At 35.7% G+C, this 26389-nt stretch overlaps 1 protein-coding gene across 4 annotated transcripts in view; it reads left to right on the forward strand.

The window, feature by feature from the left end:
- LOC101051787 (rho-associated protein kinase 1) overlaps nucleotides 1–25520 on the forward strand; it is a 167831-nt gene extending 142311 nt beyond the window's left edge. For all 4 annotated transcript variants that reach the window (XM_003924789.4, XM_010335516.3, XM_074383705.1 and 1 more), the window contains 11 exons: nucleotides 3922–4087; nucleotides 5234–5327; nucleotides 5872–5960; nucleotides 6793–6981; nucleotides 7829–7988; nucleotides 14140–14210; nucleotides 14429–14517; nucleotides 19079–19157; nucleotides 19282–19543; nucleotides 20798–21005; nucleotides 23988–25520. In XM_003924789.4, coding sequence (XP_003924838.1) covers nucleotides 3922–4087; nucleotides 5234–5327; nucleotides 5872–5960; nucleotides 6793–6981; nucleotides 7829–7988; nucleotides 14140–14210; nucleotides 14429–14517; nucleotides 19079–19157; nucleotides 19282–19543; nucleotides 20798–21005; nucleotides 23988–23991 — 1411 coding nt within the window. In that variant the 3' untranslated portion in view covers nucleotides 23992–25520. The remainder of the gene's footprint in view (nucleotides 1–3921; nucleotides 4088–5233; nucleotides 5328–5871; nucleotides 5961–6792; nucleotides 6982–7828; nucleotides 7989–14139; nucleotides 14211–14428; nucleotides 14518–19078; nucleotides 19158–19281; nucleotides 19544–20797; nucleotides 21006–23987) is intronic.
- Nucleotides 25521–26389: the final 869 nt, after the last annotated feature.

Raw genomic sequence — 26389 nt, forward strand, 5'->3', positions numbered from 1 at the left:
CCGTAAGTGTAACTAGGTTGTAGTTAGTGGGGTCTAAGTGCAGATATCTTCATTGTGTAAGTTGGAAGGATTATAACAAACAGAAGATCTCACCTCCTCAGTTCCAGCCATTTGCTATCACATGGTCACACTAGCCCAGTATGTCAAGATCTTCTGATTTTTTAAGAGAAACCAAGAATCTGAATTTTTTTGTAAAAGATTGACCTAAAACTATTTTAGGTGTGTGTTTGTGTGTGTGTGCCTGGAGGGAAGTAGGAGATACTGTTGTGGACTCATTTGGTCCTCCCAGGTAGCAAGTTGTAACCTGTAGTGTAGGATCAGAAGACACAAGGGCTGAGGAAAGACTACTGGCTCCTAGATCTTCAAGGAATGGGCAGAGGAAGGGAAACTAAGAAGCTACCAACAATATAAGAGAAGATCAGAGCAGGGTATTACAAAAGCTGGGGGAAGAGAATATTTCAAGAAAGAGAAAGTGATTAAAAGTGCTACATATGCAGAAAGGTCAAGAAAAAAGTAATAAATTATCCATTATTTTTATATTGAAGGTTATTCATTACCTTGGTGAGAACAGCTTCTAAATAGAAATGAGAATAGTTGTTAAAGTAGATGGAGACACGAATGGAAAGGGTAGGACAAGAGACAGATTATACCTACTAACAGCTTCCTGGCCTTCTTCCTATTCAGCAAACCAGTCAGTCACTCTCTTACCTCGGGGTACGTACACTGCTCTTCTCTCTGCCTCTAACAATTTCCTCCAAGTATCCACATGGCTTGTTCCTTGGCCCTCTCCAGGTCTAGGTCTAAACATCATTCGAGAAGACCTTCCCTGAAGATGCTTTTTAAATTGCAGTCATTGCCACCCCACTCACTACCTTGCTGCCTGGTTCGTACATCCTTCCCTGTTTTATTTTTCTCTGTAGCACTTATCCTCTCCTAATACATAATTTTCTTACTTGTATTTATTGTTTTTGTTTTTCCACTAAAACAAAGCTCTATGGCAGGAGGAATTTTCAGATGTTTTGTACTTATGTCCAATTCATTGCTGTATGTGTAGCACCTGCAATTGTAATGGCAGCATTGTGATGTCCAGCAAATATTTGTTAAATTTAAAAATTCAGGAGACTTTGCTGTTACGGCAAGGAGATGTAATAGTAGCAGTAGCTAGAGGAGGATATGAAGCAGAGCCGTTTCTTTTTAACAATAGCATAAACTTGAGCATATTTAAATGGAGCATGGGAAGGAAATTGGAGTAGGAACAGCCCCATGTCTATTCATTGAAATAAAAAAAATTTCCGAGCACACACTGGGCTGGAGAATTTTCTAGGCATTTGAAATATACCTGTGAACAAGAACAAAGCCACGCTTTATAATCTTATAATCCAGAAGAATATGGAATCTTTGATGATTGAATTTTTTTTAAGAGATAGGACAACAAGGGTGAGACCGTCAGTTTTAGTAAAGACTAGTCTTTCATTATGGAGAGTTGTAAAGGAAGTCTGCCTGAATATAGATGCAGGTAATTTTACCCAAAACCATCTCATTTTTTCTTGCTTTCTCTTGCACAGTAGCATAAACAGGGATAAAAACATATTCTGGGGTAAATAAGTTTTCTGACTTTCTAAAGTATAACTCAGATACTTTTATCTGAACTTAACACAAAGCACAAACTCCAGATAAGAACATGTCATGAACCTGAAGCCCTGTATTATAATAGCTAGCAGAACCACTCCCAGTATTCTTAGACTTGGCATTGACAGCACTTCCTTTCTTTTCCTAATGTACTAACTCTTCTACTCTCCTAAGAAAACTATTTCAACATTTCCTCTCTACTCAGATCTCCAGCTTTTTTTCATGATTGTACTTAGCTAATGTCCTTGCTTCCTAGAAGTGAGAAGAGAACATCTATTCTCTTTCACCACCATACCTACCAACTTGTCTCCGTCAGAGTAGGGTATCACAAAAGCTGGGAGAGGAGAATATTTCAAGAAAGAGAAAGTGATTAGAAGTGCCACGTATTTAGAAAGGTCACACAAAAAAGTCATAAATTGTCAATTATGTTTATTTTGAAGGTTATTCATTATCTTGGTGAGAACAGTTTCTAAATAGAGAACAATACCTATAAACCCTGCCTTCCTTCTGATGATGTAAATGGACAAGAACATTAGGTCTTACCTAATGCTAGTCCCTCAATCCCATCTCTTCCTGCCTACTTAAGAATATGACTTGGCTGGGCACAGTGGCTCACGCCTGAAATCCCAGCTCTTTGGGAGGCCCAGGTGGGCAGATCACTCAAGGGATTACTCCCTACTTGTTCTCATCCAGCCTAGTGGCTTTAAATGGTATCAGAGTCCAGTGTATTCTCCCTTGAATTCCAGACTTATGTATCCAGTCTATTTGACATCACTGCTTGAGTGTTAAGCACTCCACAATTAATGTGTCCAGAAAGTAATTCCTGATTCCCTCACCTTGCCATCTGCTCCTCCCTGTTTTCCCCATTTTAGTAATGAGCAATTCTGTTATTCCCAGTTGTTCAAGTGAAAAATTTAGAGTCATCCCAGACTCTTCAAGATTTTCTTACATTCTAAATGCAATCCATCAACTAATTTTCCCAGTTGTAACTAAAAGTTATATATAGACTCGAATCACTTCTCATCACTTGTACCATTTACTGACCTGGTCCAAACTGCAGTCATCTCCAATCTTGATTATTTCAGTAGCCTCCTAACTGGTATCCCTGCTTCTGCCATTGTTTCCCTACTGTCTGATCTTACTACAGCAGCCAGAATGATCTTTCTAAAATATCAGAGTGCCACAATAAAAGTCAGAGTCCTTGTCTTGCCTTTGGAAGCCCTTACAATATCTGTTCTCTTCCCCCTACTTTTTTGACTAATGTCATTTTAGCAGAGAGGCCTCTTTGATCTGTAGTAAAAGTGACCACATTCATAACTTTCCATATTTTATCTTGTATTATTCTCTATAGCATGCTACATAGCACTTGTTCATTTTTTAAATTGTCTTTATGGCCCCACTAATACATGCTTCCTGAGGGCAGGAACTTTGTTACTGCTGTATCTCTTAATTCCTAGAACAGTTTAATGCATAATAAACATAGTATAGTACTTAGTAAACCTTTAAATAAATAGTTGTTAGGTGAATGAATAAATTTTGTGTGTGTATTTTTACTGTATGTCTCCCTCTTGAGGCTTGAGACAGAAAATTTGAATTGTAATACTCTACAAAATAGGAGGTGGAAATTATTCAGGACACATTTATTAAGCACCTACTCTGTTCAGGGAATACAGTAATGACCAGAATAGCTTATCTAAGAGAGGCTCTTCAAGAAGAAGAAAATAGAGACCAATGATACTAAAACATTTCCAGGGATCATTCTCAGAATAGTTTGTAGTGGTTTGCGAATCTGTTACAAGTTTTCATAATATTACTGAATTTCGGAGCTGGAATGGACTAGTTTAACCCTCTCATTTTACAGATTTAATGAAATTGAACTGTATGAAATGTAAGGGACTTGCCCAATGTCTCTACTCAATGAGTTAATGATCAAACAGAGGTAAAGGTCTAGGTCTGGTCCGCTGATTTACCAGCCACTGACTTTTCTACCATGCCATGCTGCTTTCCATTCCAAATCCACAATTTATTTTCAAAAGCAGACTATTTGCTATTGCTTTATTGTTTTTAGTTAAGCACAATATCTGATAGCAAACTAGTTCTTTTATAATTTTTCAAAGTGTGAGAGGTTACATTTATTACTTTCATAGAAAGCTTGCAACGAATTTAAAGTTGATTTTAAGAAATAAAGTAATTCTTATAGTTTAAAGTTAATTGTGTTTTTAAGAATATGATTAAGTTAGAAGAATGAACTGAATTTGTTTATATCAATTTCTCTTTAAAAAACTGTTGCAGAGAAACTCTTGCTACTCAGTTGGATCTAGCAGAAACAAAAGCTGAGTCTGAGCAGTTGGCTCGAGGTCTTCTGGAAGAACAGTATTTTGAATTGACGCAAGAAAGCAAGAAAGCTGCTTCAAGAAATAGACAAGAGATTACAGATAAAGATCACACTGTTAGTCGGGTAAGTGTGATAGTCAGGTTATATAAAATTTATTTAAATCACAATAGGTCACATCTTAAAGTATTAGTGTAAGTGTGTGTGTGCACACATATTCACTTCTACTTTATACATTGTAGTCATTCTGTATTCAGGTATAAAATAGTTTGTATAATACCAAACATTTGTTAATTATTGAAATTTCTTGTTCATTACTTTGAGCTTTTTGTATAGGCACAGAACCAATGCAATATTGGGCTCTTTTTCTTTATGGCTGTAGATCTTATTAGTTATATTTCTTATGAAGAAATGTCTTAGCTTAAATTCATTTGTTGTTCTCTTAATACATTGCAACTGATTTTATGGGCCAGAATTCTGTGAAATAAGAGAAACCATTTGGGGTTGAGGAATTCTTGGGATAATATATAAATCCATTTATAAGAAAACCAATATTCCAAACAATTACCTATTCCTGAGGTTTAAACTGTAGTCTATATAGAATTATGGGACTAAAAAGAGGAGTTAGATCTTCTAAAGCCACCATCAGTCTCTCTGGTATACAGACCTGGGTTCCAGTTTTGCTCCAAGAAGTTATATGGTCTTGGTAAAGTTGGCTTTAACTTCTCTAAGCCTCAGATTTCTCATCTATAAAACAGAAATAGTAATATGTCTTCCACATGATTGTTGAGAATTAAATAAGACAGTATACATAGAATGATTAATACAACATATAACATAGTGATGATTATATGTTACTAAAAATCTATAAACAAGTGTTTATATTATCATTTTCATCATCAATATTCAGATGAAGATGTTGAAGTCTAGGAAGATTATGACTTGCTCAGGATCACATACTAGGTTAATCGCAGAGCTAGAACTAAATACAAATTCCTTAGTTTGCAATCTAGTTCTCTTGCCGTTACATATGCCCCCTTTCATTCCCATATATCTACATGCATACACTGAAATAATTTTTGGAGGCTGTTAACTACTTTTAAATATTTTTGATGTAATTATATCTACACATTTTAAGCCGGAAACCAGACATTTGCTGTGGTTCAGCAGTGTCTGATCTGTTTTTATCTAGCACTGTATTTTAAAGGTTATTGCCTGAAATAGGAGAATAGCAAAGAGGCTGGAGCATAAACTTTTGTGTGCTTTGTTTAGCTTGAAGAAGCAAACGGCATGCTTACCAAAGATATTGAAATATTAAGAAGAGAGAACGAAGAGCTAACAGAGAAAATGAGGAGGACAGAGGAAGGTATGTAGAATTTTTAAAAATCATCATGTTTATGCCAGCACTTTGGGAGGCCGAGGCGGGTGGATCACGAGGTCAAGAGATCGAGACCATCCTGGTCAACCTGGTGAAACCCCGTCTCTACTAAAAATACAAAAAATTAGCTGGGCATGGTGGCACATGCCTGTAATCCCAGCTACTCAGGAGGCTGAGGCAGGAGAATTGCCTGAACCCAGGAGGCGGAGGTTGCGGTGAGCCGAGATCGTGCCATTGCACTCCAGCCTGGGTAACAAGAGCGAAACTCCGTCTCAAAAAAAAAAAAAAAAAAAAAAATCATCGTGTTTAAATCAAGTTCAGTGATAATGGCTTTACCTACGTTGTGTTAGGTTTCTAAGATACCTGTTTTCACATATTAAATAACTTCTGTAGCCTTAAGAATTATCTTAGTGAAATTACTGAAAGTTACTATGTTATATATGCTCATTTGAATAATTAAGGACATTGTTAGTTTGAAATGCAGAAATTAAGTTAAGGCCATATAACAACATTTAATATACTTTGTTGACAGAATATAAATTGGAGAAGGAGGAGGAAATCAGTAATCTTAAGGCTGCTTTTGAAAAGAATATCAACACTGAACGAACGCTTAAAACACAGGTATACATACTTTCAGTCTTTTCCACACGTTCACTTTTGAGTTATTCATTGCTCTTTATGCACTCTTTCCTAAAACCAAGGCTTATAAGGTTCAAGCTTTTCATCAGAACAAATAATGTAAATTCTTTCCCTGTTAACTATAAAATACTTATGTGTGAAATAGGATTTCAAGGCCAGGCATGGTGGCTTATGCCTATAATCCTAGCACTTCAGGGGGCTGATGCCAGCAGATCACTTAAGGCCAGGAGTTCGAGAAGAGCCTGGCCAACATGGCGAAACCCCAGTATCTACTAAAAATAAAAAAATTAGCCGGGCGTGGTGGTGCGCCTCAGTAATACCAGCTACTCAGGTGGCTGAGGCATGAGAATCACTTGAACTCAGGGGGCAGAGGTTGCATTGAGCCAAGATTGTGCCACTGCATGCCAGCCTGGGTGACAGAGCAAGACTCTGTCTCAAAAAAAAATAGGATTTCAGTTGAGTTAAGAAAGCTAACTTGCCTAGTAGTATTGTATAGTTATAGGAGATAAGAGATAGGCCAAGGCATAGAAGCTTTATTTGCTAGTACCTAACATCAGAGTAGAATTAGCATATTGTTGCTTTAGTACTGGGTTGTAAAGTTAACCAAATAAAGCTCCTGGTTCTTACATTTAAGTAGTGAAATAAGTGAATGTTAGTTACTTGTGCTACCAGTTATCATATCTCAGCCTTCGTTAGGTTGTCCCAATTTTCATACACACACAAAGTCCTGCTTCCTGAATTTGAAGGAAAAAAACACATTTTAGTGTATTAAATTGGGTAAGTACAATATTGATCTTTATTAATATTTTAATAGGCTGTTAACAAGTTGGCAGAAATAATGAATCGAAAAGATTTTAAAATTGATAGAAAGAAAGCTAATACACAAGATTTGAGAAAGAAAGAAAAGGAAAATCGAAAGCTACAACTGGAACTCAACCAAGAAAGAGAGAAATTCAACCAGATGGTAGTGAAACATCAGAAGGAACTGAATGACATGCAAGCGGTAAGGTTTCTGTATGTGTACAGACATGAGTGTGAAGGATTACTTTCTTAAATTATTTTTGTATATAATTGTTATTTATTTATCTTGTTTAGATTGGGTTTCCCTATATCTAACAATACATATTTTAGTATATACTCTTCACAGTTTAGTCGTTATTACTCTAATATGAAACATGATCTTGAAAAACTAGAAAGATGCTGTGTTGCCTATTAGTTACTGTAGCTGGAGTAATTTTTACCCATTAGCAGCTGTTTATTTAGAGGCCCTATTCTGAAAGAGACAGTCAAGGGTTCTGCCTGTTTGGTCTCAGACTGAAATTGGGATATGGCTGTTATAATTGGGGTAGAGGTTTTGAAGTATTGTAGCTTATTTATTTTCTCTAGTCAAGACCCACTTTTTTGAAATCTAAATAGCAAGCTTAATTTTTGATACCTCTTGGCTTGTTAACAGAGCAAAATTGAGAACCTGGTCTCTGGCATTTAGTGCTAAGCTTTTTAGCTCCATCAGTTACAGTTTTCTGAAGTTTTCTGTATCTTTAAAGCTACTTCATTTGAAGCCAGAAAAGCATTTTCAATTGTTTTAACTCTTTTGTTTTGATGGCTTATGTTTGAAAAGAAAAACAAAAACTCTTTTTAAGGCAAGGAGAAAAGGAATTTGTCTGAGCTGTGTTATTACTGAGAAAGAACTTGACATTTCCGTAGTGTATCAAAATGTGTGGTAGCAAACATTCATGAAGTTTACTGTACATTTTTAGTATTAGCAGTTTAAATTACATGCTGTATTTCAATTAATAATGTTGGAAATTATTTTAGCTTGATTATATTATCTTGATACTTTTCAAAAATAGCAATTGGTAGAAGAATGTGCACATAGGAATGAGCTTCAGATGCAATTGGCCAGCAAAGAGAGTGATATTGAGCAGTTGCGTGCGAAACTGTTGGACCTCTCAGATTCTACAAGTGTTGCTAGTTTTCCTAGTGCTGATGAAACTGATGGAAATCTCCCAGGTAAGAATAATTTCATATCATTCAAACATATATAAATATTGTGGAAATTAATATATATTTCTTTCATTTAGTTTTCTACCTCTTTGTCATTTTGTCCATGGATTCCTAAGAAGGAATTCTTATTTCTGATAGCCAAAGCCTGATGATGATTGTATACTTGGTGTATTTTATGGAGTAGAAGTAGTTGTAAGCAATCTTAGACTATTTAAATAGACCTAAGAAGCTCCACCTGAATAAAAACCATAAGAGGTTTATAAATCTATTTTGAGCACCCTAAGTCCACAGTGAGAGTCAAAGCTGCTGCAACACATCGCACTATTTTTATAAGTTGTACATTTTTGTGAGTAATAGCTCTTTAAACATTTTATTTATTCTTGTGCTAAAACTAAGAACTGTACTTTATCATCAGAACCACAGCAGCTATGTATAGAAGCCTATCTAGTGGAGTAGTGATCAACTTTAATTAGACTTTGTTAAGTTTAAAGTCTGGAGAAATTGATAAAAGGAGTTGGGCAGTGCAGTAAGAGGCCAGGGAGGTCAAATAAAGGCAGGAATGAGTGGCTAAGATTTCAGACTTTTTTCCGTGTCTTCTTTTTCCCAGTGGAGAATCAATTTAAAATTAAACACAGCCTCATTCTTGGCTTAATCATCATGTAAACTATAGGACATATATGTACTTTATAGAGATGAGATATATACATACTATAAGTTCAATTTAGAAATGAAATGAATAGGCCAGGCACAGTGGCTCACGTCTCTAATCTCAGCATTTTGGGAGGCTGAGATGAGTGGATTGCCTGAATTCAGGAGTTTGAGACCAGCCTGGGCAGCACTGTGAAACCCCGTCTTTAAAAAAATAATAATAATAATTAATAAAAAAAGGAAAGAAAGAAATGAAATGAATAGATTATAATTTAATAACATGCATTTACGTATACACATTTGAAATACTGTACGGTCTTAGTTCACGGTCTTGGAAGTTTTGTTTATATGGTCATAAACTTGAAAATAGATTTAATTAGTGTATTTTTCAAACCAAGTGGGACGAGGAGTACTGGTGGCCATTCTCCCTTGCTAGAAATATCTTGCCAGTTACTATCTCCCTTGCCAGTTAATATCTCTTTTCCTATTACTGTGTTCTGAATTTTGAGACTTTATAAAATCTCAGCAGTGCTGAACCTTGACTTTCATATTGGAAGTAGAAATTAATGGATAATCTTTGTCAATATTATTTACCTCTCTGTAGGTCAGATATTTTGCTAGTAAATTAAAACAATCTTTATTAAATTCACCATTTAATAGATGCTCAAAAATAGTTCTTGGCAAATGAAGTGTTAAGGTTTTGCAGTCATATATGGGAAGAATTATTAAAGAATTTTGATAGTCATTCTTAATATTAGATAGTTATGTATCATTCAAGTGTCTGAAAAATGTCTTGAAGGTACTGACTAGTGATTCGTTTTTACTTCAGTTTAGAAAATTAGTAAATGAATATACATACTAAAAAGGAGAGGACTTTGAATAGATGAAGTTTACTTCACAGTTAATGACTTTTTGAAATATGGGTCGTTCAATTTTTTTTAAGTAGTTGGATGAATTGACACTGCAACTTTTATTATTTCTTTTAGATTTCATCGTTCAATATAAAGATTATAATTTAATTATCTTGTACATCTGGATCGAAGCCTCTATGAATCCTCAGTGGCCATTTTGTTATTAACTGGCTTAAATCTTAAATCTCCCCTCTAAAATTCCCAATTCTGAAAACCTTATTAAAAAATGTTATTCCTTTTCTGACTTAAAACTCTTTGAAGTTCTTGAAGTCACCTTCATTCTCTTAATTCTTTTATGTCTTTATCCTCCGTTTGGTTCTGTAGCAGGTTGTGACCTAGCACATGTGTAAACTTAGAGATTACCCTTAGGGTTATGGATGTCTATTGCCTAAATGACAAAAAACTTTAACGTGATAACTGTTTCTTTTCCTCATTCTTTCTCTTTCCTTCTTTTGGAACTGTTAACCTAGACATCTGAAGAGAATGTAGAAATAGATGAGGCATTAGGAAAAACCTTTGGTTTTGATACTCCAGTAATATTCATTATCTCAAATGGGTTATTTGTATCATTCTCTTTTCCATCCAGCTTGACCTTAGGTTATGTAACTTGAATCTGAAAATGGTGTATCTCTTGGTGTGTTTCCCAATATTTGAATATATAAAAATTTCTTTCTTTGCCCAAATGTACCATGATTTGAAGTTGGTACATCTGACTTGTTGAGTGTTGATTTAATTTTCTTTTTTATATCACTTTTGAATTAAAGTGTTTTGAAATGGTTCTCTAGCTCTGTTTCTTAAACGGTATGTTTGTGGTATAGCTAAATAAATTAGGTAGTCTTCAGAGGTTAGCTCTGATACTTGAATTGGCTGTATCAAGTATCAATGTACGTATAGTTAGACTATCTCTTATTTGGGTAAAGAAATCACTGACATTGCAGTAATATACATTTAACTTCTTGTAAGTTAAAATGACTCTACAAATATATTGTATAAAATTTTGAGCTAAGGTGGTTTTGTACATATGTAGAATATATATTTTTTCTTTTTTTCTTTTTTTTGAGACAGAGTCTCGCTCTGTCATCCAGGCTGGAGTGCAGCGGCACGATCTCGGCTCACTGCAACCTCCACCTCCCGGGTTCAAGCAATTCTCTGCCTCAGTCTCCCAAGTAGCTAAGATTACTGGCACCCACCACCAAGCCTGGCTAATTTCTGTATTTTTAGTTGAGACAGGGTTTCACCATCTTGGCCAAGCTGAGTCCTGAACTCCTGACCTTGTGATCCACCCACCTCGGCTTCCCGAATTGCTGGGATTACAGGCGTGAGCTACCTCACCTGACCTGTAGAATATTATTAATGATAATCCAGACTTAGAGGTTCTGTCAGTGGGAGTTCCATTTGCTTATCTGGAGAAGCTGATTTCTGTGCTTAAGAAAGATGGAATTTACAGCAGTTTACCTCCAGATCGCCAGTTAAGTCACAGGTGGTCCCTATTTTAGAGGAGGCCCCTATTTTAGAGGAGGTCTTTATATATTTTAAAAACTGGTAAGTATATTATCTTTCATCAGTGGTAGGAGTAAGGAAAGGAAACACAGGAGAAGCTAGTATGTATTTTTTATCTGTTATTATTCAGCTTAGTTGAGTTGCTTCTCTGAGGGAATTCACCAGACAGGAAAACTAAAATTTTCTCCCATAACATTGTTATTGTAAATTGGCAAAAATCTTTACATATTCTCAACACCTTTATTTGCATTCCAGATTTCATTTAATTCTTTTTTCCTCTCCCCTCTTCGTTTAATTTAAATATGAGCAAATGTAGAATTTGGGCTTATTTGACTCATAAAATTCCCTCAATGTATAAAATTTCTAAGGAACACTGAAATGACAGATAAAGGCATACCATATAACAACTCGTGGAAGACATATTAAAGAAAACTGACAGTTTAACTCACATCTAGAGCCAGAAAGCATTGGCAGACTTAGGCTGGGAATCCATTTGGATTTCAGAATCCTGAAATATATATATATTTTTTGAGACGTAGTTTCACTCTTGTTACCCAGGCTGGAGTGCAATGGCACGATCTTGGCTCACCGCAACCTCCACCTCCTGGGTTCAGGCAATTCTCCTGCCTCAGCCTCCTGAGTAGCTGGGATTACAGGCACGCGCCACCATGCCCAGCTAATTTTTTTTTTTTTTTTTTTTGTATTTTTAGTAGAGACAGGGTTTCACCATGTTGACCAGGATGGTCTCGATCTCTTGACCTCGTGATCCAGCCACCTCGGCCTCCCAAAGTGCTGGGATTACAGGCTTGAGCCACCGCGCCCGGCTCAAAAAGCATAAATATTTTTGACATTTATTATCACAAAGAAATAATGTGGAGGTGTAGGGTGTTTTGACATACACAATTTTGTGTGAATGTCAAGATTTCAAGGTTTTTTATATCTTTTTCAGAGAGGAATTACTGATACTAAACAACTTTGTATTATCAGATATTAAGACTATTTTTCATTCTCACTAATGTTCATCTTAATGTTTTCCAAACTACAATTTAAAACCAGAACTGCAGTTTCTGCCACACTAATGGGAAAATTTCTCATAATAACTTTTTTACTTTTGTAAAATAAAATATTGGTGAATGATCAATATGTGATCAGCAGCCTTCTGCATGTTATTTAGTATTAAACTGCCCATTTATTTTTTAAACTATAACCACTATTTACAAAGGAAGACTCTAATTGGCTTAATTCAGAAAAAGGCAGAATTGCAAAATAATCAACAGAAACCTGTCAAGTACCTCCTCTGTGTGTCAGCTGCCACGCGGTATATAAAATCAAATGTTAAGATATGGTCCTTGCTTTCACAAAACTTACCAAGGAACTACCTAACCAACAAAATAATTATTTCATGAACTAAATTGCAGCAATTAAAGCTAGGTGCTGTGATGCATACCATTGCTCAGGAAGCTAAGGCTCAGAAGTTCGAGGCCAGCCTGGACAACATAACAAGACTTCATGTCAAAAAAAATGGGAGAAGACAGGGATCATTTTGAACTAAAGTTATCTCATTATTTCTTCCATTTTAACAATTTATATGAAGAGGAATAACAAGCAAAGGCGTGGAGTTCCTGGTGGGAGTAGGGGAAAAAATATTTTCCATAATTCAGTCAACTGTAAAGCTTGGTTGGGAACAGAATAGTGTTGTGCTTTAGAAACATAAGCTCAGAAATTAGACTGCCTGGGTTTGAAACCGTAGAGCTTTGATAGATACTGATACAGTTGCCTTGCACAATTTCAGTTTACCTTGCTAAGACTTAGTCTCTTCTTTTGCAAGTGGAAGATGATGGAGCCTATTTTGAATCCTTAGGAATATAATATCCTGTATTCATGGACTTAGATTAAATATGAGATATTATAAAATGGGGCAATTAATAAATTTATAAGTTATAATAAGTCAGTAAATGTTACCTATTAACTATTACTGTAAGACTGAGTTTTATAGCTTTTAAATTATGTGAAGGGAGACAATATATATTCCCCTTAGGATTATGATTTGAATGATTGTGTAATCTCATATTTTAGTGTCATACGTTGAAATTGGGGTTATTTTTCTATTCTTGTGTTTCAAATATAAAGTTTTTTTCATGTTTCAAATATTTTTGAGAGCTATAGAAAATAGTAAAATTGAATGAATTTATTTCCAACCTGATATAAAAGTAACCATTTCTAATGGAATTGTCTTTGTTCCCCAGATATTTCTAGTAAATATTAGTTACATTTAAACAGTAGTGCTAGTTATTATAAAATGCCTTGGTCAAATAGTTGAGGAATTCCTGGTATGCACGTACTAGTTGAAATAGCGGTAGACCCAATTCTGTGTTGTTTTACTGTTTATCAAATTGCGACATCATAAACTTAAGAGGCTTTAAAACTCTTTAGTTTGAGAATTGTAATGGGACTCAACCACTAGAATTTAGTGCTCCCCTCAACCAAATTTGGACGATTTTATTGAAATTGTTGCCATTGTTTTACCAAAAAGCTTAATCAGAATGTTGTACTGAGAAAACAAATAAAATGATTTTCTCTTATTCTTTATATCTAGTTGATTCTGCCTGCATTCCTTATTTATTTATCTTCTATTCTTGTCTTCTGTGAGTAATAGGACACTTCTATACTTTTGCTTGCTCTTTCTTGTGTAAATCATGGCTCTGATTTGTTCCACCTGCTGCATAATTTTTTCTTTCTTTTTTTTTTTGCTGATTATTTTTATATGAATGTTAAGTGATAAAGTCTTCTACATCATATCCCATTTAAGCTGCAATCCATTCCAGTCTTGCCTGGCTCTTAAGTATATTGTTACTTCATACTTTTGTAATTGAGTACTAAATGTTAAATTGTATGGGAAAAGTGGCTTGGAATTTTTTTCTGCAGTATTTGTATGGCCGTTAAAGTTGATTTGTGACTGAAGCATGGAAGAGCAAATTATAGCACTTATTCATTTAGTTGTGTTCAATTGCTTGTTGCTGCATGCTGTCAGACAACTTTTAATTGTTTTTCTTTTGTTACAATTTAAGACTGACTAATATATATATTTTTTCTCCTAGAGTCAAGAATTGAAGGTTGGCTTTCAGTACCAAATAGAGGAAATATCAAACGATATGGCTGGAAGAAACAGGTACCATATACCTAATTTGTTTCTAACTGGTATTTTGTTCTATATTTTACTTTGAAGCATAGAACTTATATTAACTCCTTTTTTTTTTTTTTTACTAGCATTGGTTTTACAGTAATTAATACAATATAATGTAGACATCAGTGGCAAATATTATGTTTATCACTTTAAACCAAGTTAATGTTGTTCTTTTAACTCTTCCCCCTTTTTTCTTATTTCAGTATGTTGTGGTAAGCAGCAAAAAAATTTTGTTTTATAATGATGAGCAAGATAAGGAGCAATCCAATCCATCTATGGTATTGGACATAGAGTAAGTTCTTTTGATTGAATTTTAAAGGGGTTGAGAGCTAACTTTTGATAATTATTTTCAGACTTGAAATTTATTGTATATTTTGTGTTATTTAAACACTGTTTTCTACTTTTCTGGTTTAACAAACCTAAATGTTGACTTTAATCTTTAGCAAAATGTAAGAAGGAAAAATTTATAGGCTTATTGAAAAACGAATTTTTTATTTCAAGTGTTTAGTAGTTTGAGTTCAGAAAGCATTTCAAAATGTATAGTCAGCTCTGTATTAGTGGGTTCCATGTCCACAACTATGGATAGAAAATATTTGAAAGAAAATTAAAAATCACAATATAAATTAAAAATAATACAAATTTCTAAAAAAGAATATATAGTATAACAACTGTTTATATTGCATTTACGCTGTATTATGTATTATGAGTAATCCAGAGATGATTTTAAAGCGTACAGGAGGATGTACATAGGTTATATGTAAATATTACATCATTTTATATAAGATCCTTGAGCATACTTGGACTTTGGTATTGTTGGAGTTTCTGGAGTCAACTCCCCATGGATACCAAAGAAAACTGTGTAGGATTCTTTGTCATTATTAAGGGGAAATATAAATATATCTGTTCCATTGTAGTGATAGGTCAAAGAGGCCTATAATAAGTATAGTATATTTTCTTATATCCATTCTAAAATGATTTCTTAAGTGTTGTTGCTTGTATTATCATAGATTCTGTAGTACGTATAAAGATGAGTAAGTTCCATAATTAAGGAGCTTACTGACTAGTAGTAGAAAAGGCAAAACATATGCAGCAAAATAATAAATTCAAAGTCAAGTGAGTAAGTACTATTTAAAAGAAATACATATGTAAAATGAGGTATTGCCATTCCTTTGGAATTAAATATTTTTGAAGCTGGTTATAGTTAGAATTTAAAAAGAACTAGATAAGTACCAGAGAATACTCATTTATTTTCTATTTTTTTAAAAAGCAGCTTTAGTTGTCAAAATTTAAATTACCGGCCGGGCGCGGTGGCTCACACCTGTAATCCCAGCACTTTGGGAGGCCGAGGCGGGTGGATCACGAGGTCAAGAGATCGAGACGATCCTGGTCAGCATGGTGAAACCCTGTCTCTACTAAAAATACAAAAAATTAGCTGGGCATGGTGGCACGTGCCTGTAATCCCAGCTACTCAGGAGGCTGAGGCAGGAGAATTGCCTGAACCCAGGAGGCAGAGGTTGCGGTGAGCCGAGATCGCACCATTGCACTCCAGCCTGGGTAACAAGAGTGAAACTCCGTCTCAAAAAAAAAAAAAAATTAAATTACCGCCTTAAGTGAAATAATACATAAACATTAGTATGGAAGAACCATCTTTAAACTAATGTAAATACTTTTTAGATTGATAAGAGGTTTCTTTCCTCTCTCTTTATTAAGGTATAATTTCCCACAATAAAGTTCATAGGTCTTACGTGTTCTGTTCAGTAACTTTTTACAGTTGTAAATACTCATACAGCCACCACTCAATGCAAGATAAAAAACATTTCTGTTTCTCTAGAAAACTCACTTGTGGCTGGGCATGGTGGCTTATGCCTGTAACCCCAGCACTTTGGGACATTGAGGTGGGCAAATGGCCTGAGTTCAATTCAAGATCAGCCTAGGCAACCTAGTGATACCCTGTCTCTAAAAAAAGAATTTTTTTTTAAATTATGAAGAAAGCTCACTTGTGCCCCTTCTCATGATCTGATTTCTGTTACCAAGATTAGTTTTGCCTGTTGTAGAACTTTATATAAATGGAATTAAATAGTAATGTACACTTTTGTGCCTGGCAGCTTTCACTCAGCCTGCACCTGTGGTATTGTATGTATTGATCATTCTTTGTATTGCTGAACAGTATTCATTACATGAATATACCATAATATGTTTATCCCTTTTTATATTGATTGACATTTGGGTTGCTTGCAATTTGGGGCTATTGTAAATAAGATTTATGAGCACTCCTTTTTTTTTTTAACTTATGTTTTCATTTCTCATGGGTAAACACCTAGGAGTGGAATCTTGGGTTATAAAGTAGATCTGTGTTTAACTTTTTTAAAATTTGCCAAACAGTTCTCAAAAATTATTACGGCACACTATTTTATATTCACCAACAGTATGAGTTTCAGTTGCTCCACATCCTCACCAACATTTGGTGATACTAACTTTTGATTTCAGCTGTTCTAGTGATTGTTAAATGCTATCTCATTGTTATTTTAATTTGCATTCTCCTCATAACTAATAATACCAAAAATCTTTCATGTCATTTTTAGCCATTGTATCTATTTTCTGAAGTATTTTCGAGTCTTTTGCCCATTTTTAAATTGGGTTGCTTGTTTTTAAGATTGGTTTTCTAAGAGTTCTATATATATTCTGAATAAGAATCCTATGTTAGAAATATGTGGAGAGATTTGGTGGAAAGCAAATTTGAGAAATGATAAAAGAAAAACAAATTATAACCCCAAATTCTATTCTCTAGACCTTTCCTTTGTCTCATCTTCTTTATCTATTGGAAGAAACTACCTTGGTTTTCTGAGCTCTCCAGCATGATCTTTGCAAGATCATTATTTTTAGAATTTCACTTGCAGTAAATTCCTAGGACAGTGATTCTCTCCCAGGAGCGCATTTCCAGAGTGGCCCAAACTCCCCTGGCAGGATGTGGAGACGACATGCAGTTTAATAAAACAGATTCAATAATACATTTTTATGGTTGAAAAATGAAAAACAACAGGCATTATTTTCATAGCATGGAAACAAAAGTCTAAAAAAATGTCTTAACTGATGGGGATAAACAGAAGTTACTAATTTTAAATGGAAATGGTGGAGGTAAGGGTGAGATAATAAGTGTAGCAAAATCTTGGCAGTGAAGGAAGATAGTTTTAGGTATACCCAATAAAGAAGGGCTTTAAAACATCAGAAAACACTGGCCTGTTCTATGCTCAGTTTACATGTCGAATAAGTAGATAAATAAATGGGTCTTAAATTAAAAAAAAATAATATGTAATGCCAATATTGTTCAATCTGTTGCTTACCTGTTGATTTTCTTAATGGTGTCCTTTAATGAGGATCAATGTACCAGTTTTTAAAAATGTTTTGTGCTTTTTGTGGTCTGTGTTTGGTAAGAGGTAGTTAGTTGTTTAGGTCAGATTGGCTTCTACCCCACCCCCACCCCACATAGGTATCTGGTTGTTGCAACAATATTTGTTTTTATATGTTGACCTTGAATCATTTAATCTTGCTTTGCACTTAACAGTTTTGTAGGGTTGTAGGGTTTTGGGGTCAGTTCCACAGGGCTTTTCTGCACATAGCCCTCTGTATCTTTGGGTTCTGCATCTGTGCATTCAAACCAACCATGGATTGAAAATGTAGTTAGGCCTACTGTGGTTGTGTCTATACTTAAATATGTACCGATTTGTTTTCTTGTCATTATTTTCTAAACAATATAGTATGATAATGATTTCCATAGCATTTACATTGTATTAGGTATTATAAGTAATCTAGAGACAAATTAAAATATACAGGAGGGTGTGCTTAGGTTATATACAAATACTACAACATTTTTTATCTTTTCTTTTTTTCCTGTCTCTTCCCTCCTCCCTCTCTTTCTCTCTCTTTTCGAAATCCCCAAAGGATTTTGGTATCCTCCAGGGGTCCTGGGACCAATCTGCCACAGATACCAAGAGACAATTGCATGTAATCATGTCATCACCAAATAATGAGTTTTACTTCTTTCTTTCCAATCTGTAGGCCTTTCTCATGTGTCTAGATTCATATGACCACCACACTCAAAATACAGAAAAATTCCATCACAAGCATCCCATCCCTATGCTTACTCCTTTTGTAGCTAAAAGGCAGCTTCTCCCTGATCCATGACAACATTAATCTGTTCTCCATCTCCATAATTTTGTCTCTTTAAGGGTGTTATATGAATGGAATCAAATAATGTGTAATCTTTCATGATCAGCTTTTTTTTCCACTCAATATAATTCCCTTAAGATCAATCCAAGTATAATTTTTTTTCTTATTGAGTAGTATTCCATAGTATAGATGTATCACAGTTTGCTTACCCATTCATTTGGGTTGTTCTTAGTTTTTGGTTATTGTGAATAAAGCTCCTATGAACATCTATGTGCAGGTTTTTAAAAATAGATATAAAAATTTAAATGAATTTTTGTTTCTTGGAATTAAAGGCTGAACAGTGTTGTTTGCTGGGTTATATGGTAAACATATGTTTAGTTTTCTAAGAAATGCCATACTCTCTTTCCAGAGTGGCTCTGTAATTTTACGTTTCTATCAGCAGTGTATGAGTGATTTACTTTCTCTGCATTCTCACCAGCATTTGGTGTTATTACTATTTTTATTTTTTTAAACTCTTATAGCCGTGTAGTGATACTCATTGTGGTTTTAATTTGCATTTCTCTAATGACTGATGATGTTGAATATTTTATGCGCTTATTTGCCCCCTGTATGTCCTCTTTAGTGAAATGTCTGTCTTTTACAATAAATGAGTTTTTGTAAATGGCCTATATTTATTTTCATTTTAGTAAACTGTTTCATGTTCGACCTGTAACCCAAGGAGATGTGTATAGAGCTGAAACTGAAGAAATTCCTAAAATATTCCAGGTAAAAATCTGAAATCACAATTTTAAAGAATCTTAAGTCCTAAGTGTTTTTGTGAAGTAAGTGTAAAATATACCAATGCTTAAGATTTTAAAAATCTTTTTCCTTTCACCATTCCTGAATGTAGATACTATATGCAAATGAAGGTGAATGTAGAAAAGATGTCGAGATGGAACCAGTACAACAAGCTGAAAAAACTAATTTCCAGAATCACAAAGGCCATGAGTTTATTCCTACACTCTACCACTTTCCTGCCAATTGTGATGCCTGTGCCAAACCTCTCTGGCATGTTTTTAAGCCACCCCCTGCCCTAGAGTGTCGAAGATGCCATGTTAAGTGCCACAGAGATCACTTAGATAAGAAAGAGGACTTAATTTGTCCATGTAAAGGTAAGGCATGAAAATTATTTTTACAACTTACAACAAATTTAAAGTCTCAGTGAAATAACATACATGTAGTGATTTCTATACCAAGTTGAAAGGAGATTATGAGAAGTACTATTTTGATACTGGTGGAGCAATGTGCAGCTTTTAGCTTTTAAGAATGTTTTCATTTTTATTTGTTTATTTATTTTTGAGATGGAGTCTTACTCTTGTCTCACCCAGGCTGGAGTGCAGTGATGTGATCCCAGTTCACTGCAGCCTCCACCTCCCAGGTTCCAGCAGTTTATCTCAGCCTCCTGAGTAGCTGGGACTACAGGTGTGGGTCACCACACTCGGCTAATTTTGTATTTTAGTAGAGACAGAGTTTCACCATATTGGCCAGCCTGGTCTTGAACTCCTGACCTCAGGTGATCCACTCACCTTGGCCTCCCAAAGCAATGGGATTACAGTTGTGAGCCACCGCACCTGGCCAATGATGTTTTTTTTATTTTTTTTTGAGACAGAGTTTTCGCTCTTGTTACCCAGGCTGGAGTGCAATGGCTCAATCTCGGCTCATCGCAACCTCCGCCTCCTGGGTTCAGGCAGTTCTCCTGCCTCAGCCTCCTGAGTAGCTGGGATTACAGGCACGCGCCACCATGCCCAGCTAATTTTTTGTCTTTTTAATAGAGACGGGGTTTCACCATGTTGACCAGGATGGTCTTGATCTCTGGACCTCGTGATCTACCCGCCTTGCGATTACAGGCTTGAGCCACCACGCCCGGCCAGTGATGTTTTTAAAGAGAATCCCCTTGTAAACAAACAAAAACAAACTTGCCACTAAGAAATTTTTCCAAGTTGGAGAGAAGAGCAACAGGTGAATTCCACTCTGTTCCTCCCTTGAGTTTTTCCTCTTCTTTCTGTGTGGCATTCACTGCATGGATCAGCATGCATGCTCTATCATAGACAGAATATCTTGTAGTTTAGCAGAGGCAGCTTGAGGGACAGAATATAGACTATAGCTACTTTCAGATAAGAAACTTTCATTATTTAAATACATTTATTTTTTTAAAATATTTCTAGTTTTACTTTATTTGTTTTTACTAATGTTTTCTTTTTAAATTCCAGATTTATTTAACTTAAGGAGAATGAGATATTGTTCATGCTTATTTAAGCATAGTAAAACTTTTAAAACTTTAAGAACTTGAAAAACTATGCATTTGATAGGTTGGATTTTTAAAATTATATGGTTTTAATTACGATTTTTTTTCCCCCATAACATAGTAAGTTATGATGTAACATCAGCAAGAGATATGCTGCTGTTAGCATGTTCTCAGGATGAACAAAAAAAATGGGTAACTCATTTAGTAAAGAAAATTCCTAAGAATCCACCATCTGGTTTTGTTCGTGCCTCCCCTCGAACGCTTTCTACAAGATCCACTGCAAATCAGTCTTTCCGGAAAGTGGTCAAAAATACATCTGGAAAAACTAGGTAAGGATTTGAAATGCTAACCTTTTTAACAATGTGAAAATGATTGGATAGCATCTATTAAAATCAGAAATCTAACTTCTTTTCAACACAGAGGCTATCATTTGTAGCTAGGTCTTTATATATTACTTGCAGTGACTTTATAAATTAGTTTAACATGTTCTTATTAGAATTTAATAATAATAATACATGCAATATATTCATTTAGTTCTATGTCTGATTTTATTGTCATAAGTTGGTGTACACAACATATTTTTAGCCCTTAATGGTTTAACCAACTTGTTAATTTTTTTAATGCAAAAATTCATGTAAAACTTTTAATCATCTTTTCTATTTTTTAACTGTTGGCATAGTTTTTCTACAAAAAATCAAAATTGTTTTTTCCTTTTTTGTTAATTTCCCTTACTATGCCAACATGCAAAATTAAATGTCAGTGACTATGTTTTTTTATTATTATTATACTTTCAGTTCTGGCATACATGTGCAGAACGTGCAAGTTTGTTACATAGGTATACACATGCCATGGGGTTTGCTGCACCCGTCAACCCATCATCTACATTAGATATTTCTCCTAATGCTATCCCTCCCCTGGCTCCCCACCCGCCAACAGGTCCTGATGTGTGATGTTTCCCTTCCTGTGTCCGTGTATTCTCATTGTTCAACTTCTACTTACGAGTGAGAACACGTGGTGGTTGGTTTCTGTTCCTGCGTTGCTTTGCTGCGAATGATGGTTTCCTGCTTTATCCATATCCCTACAAAGGACATGAACTCATCCTATTTTCTTTTTTTTTTTCTTTTTTCTTTTTTCTTTTTTTTTTTGAGACAGAGTCTTGCTCTGTTACCTAGGCTGGAATGCAGTGGTTCAATCTGAGCTCACCACAACCTCTGCCTCACAGGTTCAAGCAATTCTCCTGCCCCAGCCTCCTGAGTAGCCAGGACTACAGGTGCACGCCATCACGGGTAGCTAATTTTTGTATTTTTAGTAGAGACCAGGTTTCACTGTGGGGGCCAGACTGGTCTCGAACTCCTGACCTTGTGATCCACCTGCTTCGGCCACCCAAAGTGTTGTGATTACAGGCATGAGCCACCACGCCCAGACAAACTCATTTTTTTTTATGGCTGCATATCAGTGACTATGTTATTACAAACAAACTTCCCAGTTAAGTCCTACTTCTTTGTTGTTTAACTTTTTTGTTGTTTGTATGTGTGTGTGTGTGTGTGTGTGTGTGTGTGTGTGTGTGTGTGTGTGTTTGTGTGTTTTTTGTTTTTGAGACAGAGTCTCTCACTCTGTTGCGCAGGCTGGAGTGCAGTAGTGATGCTATCTCAACTCACTGCAACCTCTGCCTCCTGGTTCAAGCAATTCTTCTGCCCCAGCCTTCCAAGTAGCTGGGATTACAGGCACATGCCACCATGCCCAGCTAATGTTTGTATTTTTAGAAAAGATGAGGTTTTGCCACATTGGCCAGGCTGATCTCAAACTCCTGACCTCAAGTGATCCTGCCCAAAGTGCTAGAATTACAGGCTTGAGCCACCATGTTTGGCTGTTTAATTATTTTTGATGGACTTTTTCCCAAAAATATCTTTTTTTTTTTTTAAGATGGAGTTTCGCTCTTGTTACCCAGGCTGGAGTGCAATGGCACGCTCTCGGCTCACTGCAACCTCCGCCTCCTGGGTTCAGGCAATTCTCCTGCCTCAGCCTCCTGAGTAGCTGGGATTACAGGCACGCGCCACCACGCCCAGCTAGTTTTTTGTATTTTTAGTAGAGACGGGGTTTCACCATGTTGACCAAGATGGTCTTGATCTCTCGACCTCGTGATCCACCCGCCTCGGCCTCCCAAAGTGCTGGGATTACAGGCTTGAGCCACCGCGCCCGGCTCCCAAAAATATCTTTTATGCTATGATAAACAATCATAAGACATAATTAACCATTTATTTATTTATTTATTTATTTATTTATTTATTTTGAGATGGAATTTTGCTCTGTTGCCCAGGTTGGTGTGCAGTGGTGCAATCTCAGCTCATTGCAACCTCTGCCTCCGGGGTTCAAGCTATTCTTCTACCTCAGCCTCCCGAGTAGCTGGGATTATAGGCACGTGCCACCATGCCCTGCTAATTTTTGTATTTTTAGTAGAGATGGGGTTTCTCCATGTTGGCCAGGCTGGTCTCGAACTCCTGACCTCAGGTGACTCACCCACCTTAGCCTCCCAAAGTGCTGGGATTACAGGCGTGAGCCACCGCACCCAGCAATTAACTTTTTTCAAGAGAAATTGTGAAATCTCATCTCATTAAGTTCTCATTTTACATATTAGCAAATAAGACTCAGAGAAATTAAGCAGTTTGCTCAATCACACAGCCAAGATTGGAAACCATTTCTGTCCAATTCCAAAACCTCTCTTGCACCACATACCAGCTTCCCTAGAGTATAATCCTTAGATTAATAGGGCCACTCGAATCTAGAAGCTGAGACCTAACACTGATTTGCCTCGCTTCTAATGTCAACCACATCTTCCAAGCAGGCCTGAAACCATCTTGAATTCATCCCTATTGTCAGTAACCAGGCCTAATCCTTTGAACTGACTCATATCCTTTCCTTCCTCAGCCACCACACCACCCCAGGTATTATCACCTCACTGCTAACTTAATTCTGTAGAATGCTGTGTTAGCTTTCTCCTGAGCATAGGTTGTAAACTGGATCTAAAAATGATTTAAAATGAGATTATAGCAGAGTAAAAAAAAGTGTCTGAAAATTTAAACTGGATCTAAAATGATTTAAAATGGAATTATAGCTGAGTAAGAAAAGGTATAGAATAAAAGAGGAGAGAATACTAAGTATATTTTTCCTATTCCTTGTTTTCCAAATTTTGTGTGATTGTTAATTATTGTATGTAAAGATAATGTATATTTACCTTTCCTTCTAATGTTTGTTTCTTGTGTTTTTAAACTGAGTGCATTTCTTAAATTAGTTTTTCTTTCTGCCCTCAACAGTTAACCATGTGACCGAATGCCTTGTGGAATCGTGTGGGATGCTACCTGATAAACCAGGCTTCTTTAACCATGCAGAGCAGACAGGCTGTTTCTTTGACACAAATATCACAGGCTTCAGGGTTAAGATTGCTGTTATTCTGTCCTTGCTTTGGCACAACACACTGAGGGTTTTTTTTTTAATTGCGGGTTTGCCTACAGGTAGATTAGATTAATTATTACTATGTAATGCAAGTACAATTGGGGGAAAGCTTAGGTAGATATGTATTTTTTTTAAAGGTGCTGCCTTTTTGGATTTATAAGAAAATGCCTGTCAGTCGTGATAGAACAGAGTTTTCCTCATATGAGTAAGAGGAAGGGACTTTCACTTTCAAGTGGAACGGCCATCACTATCAAGATCAGCTCATGGAAGGAGTAAAGAAAATATCTCAAAATGAGACAAACTGAAGTTTTTTGTTTTTTTTTTTTTTAATGACTTATGTTTTTGTGCTCTTGCGAGACTATACAAAACTATTTTAAGAAAGCAGTGATATCACTTGAACTTCAGTGCCCTCACTGTAGAATTTAAAAGCCTTACTGTTGATTGCCCATGGTGGACTTCATGGAGAAATTAAATATCTTTCATTATGCTTTACAAAATACTGTATATGTTTCAGCAAGTTTGGGGAATGGGAGAGGACAAAAAAAAATTACATTTAATCTATGCATTTTTGCCAAGCCATATTGAGTTATTTTACTACTAGAGACATTAGGAAACTAACTGTGCAAAAGAACCAAGTTTAAAAGCATTTCGTGGGGTACATCATTTCTATAATTGTATAATGTATTTCTTTGTGGTTTTAAATGATAAAGACATTAAGTTAACGAACATATAAGAAATGTATGCACTGTTTGAAATGTAAATTATTCTTAGAACACTTTCAATGGGGGTTGCATTGTCCTTTTAGTGCCTTAATTTGAGATAATTATTTTAACTGCCATGAGTAAGTATAGAAATTTCAAAAAATGTATTTTCAAAAAATTATGTGTGTCAGTGAGTTTTTCATTGATAATTGGTTTAATTTAAAGTATTTAGAGGTTTGTTGGACTTTCATAAATTGAGTACAATCTTTGCGTCAAACTACCTGCTACAATAATGACTTTATAAAAACTGCAAAAAATGTAGAAATCGCATCAATATGAAAAGGAAATTATGGCAATACATCCATGATGTTTTCCAGTTAACATAGGAATTTCCAAATGAATACCATTAAACTCTTGTCCAGTAACAAGTGTTGATTCATATGGGCAGTATGATTTATTGTTTTTTTTTTTAACCAAATACCTCCTCAGTAATTTATAATGGCTTTGCAATAATGTGTATCAGATAAGAAGCACTGGAAAACTGATCGTCTCTAGGATGATATGCATGTTTCAAGTGGTATTGAAAGCCGCACTGATGGATATGTAATAATAAACATATCTGTTATTAATATACTAATGACTCTGTGCTCATTTAATGAGAAATAAAAGTAATTTATGGATGGATATCTTTAATTTTGACTGCAATGTGTTTTCTCATGGCTGAAATGAATGGAAAACATACTTCAAATTAGTCTTTGATTGTATATAAATGTTTGTTAAATTCCATGGTTAAAATATATTTTTAAAAGATAAAACGTGGTCTTGGGCTCTAAAACAAGAGTGGCTGTAATTCAAAAGAAAAGCTGGCTAATGTGTGTTGGGAAACAATTCTTCATGGGTCTCTTGCATTTCTGCACGTCCGGTAAGTAGAGACTCTGACAACCTATCTTTTGACTGTCTTTTCCAAGGATATTTACATAGTGAACAGCCTTGGAAGACAGTGTGTCTCCCTTGAGAGGATGTTGAGTTTGTTTACTGTCCAGTATTATAAGGATAGCCTCTTCCACCTATGATGCAAACCCACTGTGTGCTCACCACCCACCTGGGCCACTCTGCATTGCCCACATGGGACTTGGAGGGCAAAGGGAACCAATGGAACATGAAGCTCATGCTGCTTGCTGTGCTTTAAGTCATCTGACTATGACCCAGGGGTCTTGCCAGGACCCACGAAACTGTGACAGGCACTGTGCAAACAGGATAAAATCTCAGCACGATTCCTGACAGTGTCCTTACTACCTTCTCAAGCTCATCACGATTACCTAATATATTAAGGTTCAGTTGCAGAGAACAGAGTTAGTTCTAACTAGTTTAAGCAAGAGAAGACTTTCAAAATGACATACTAATCTGAACTTACATTTGTTGAGAACTGAGAGAGCTTTGAGGAATCACTCCCAATGCCACATTGTAGAACCAGATCAACCAAGAGAGCTACTTCCTCTTTCTAAGTTCAGGAAACCACTCACTCCCAAGTATACCAATATTGTGAGGATCCAGATAGCGCC

This window comes from Saimiri boliviensis, chromosome 13 (assembly GCF_048565385.1).
Source record: "Saimiri boliviensis isolate mSaiBol1 chromosome 13, mSaiBol1.pri, whole genome shotgun sequence".
Taxonomy (NCBI): domain Eukaryota; kingdom Metazoa; phylum Chordata; class Mammalia; order Primates; family Cebidae; genus Saimiri; species Saimiri boliviensis.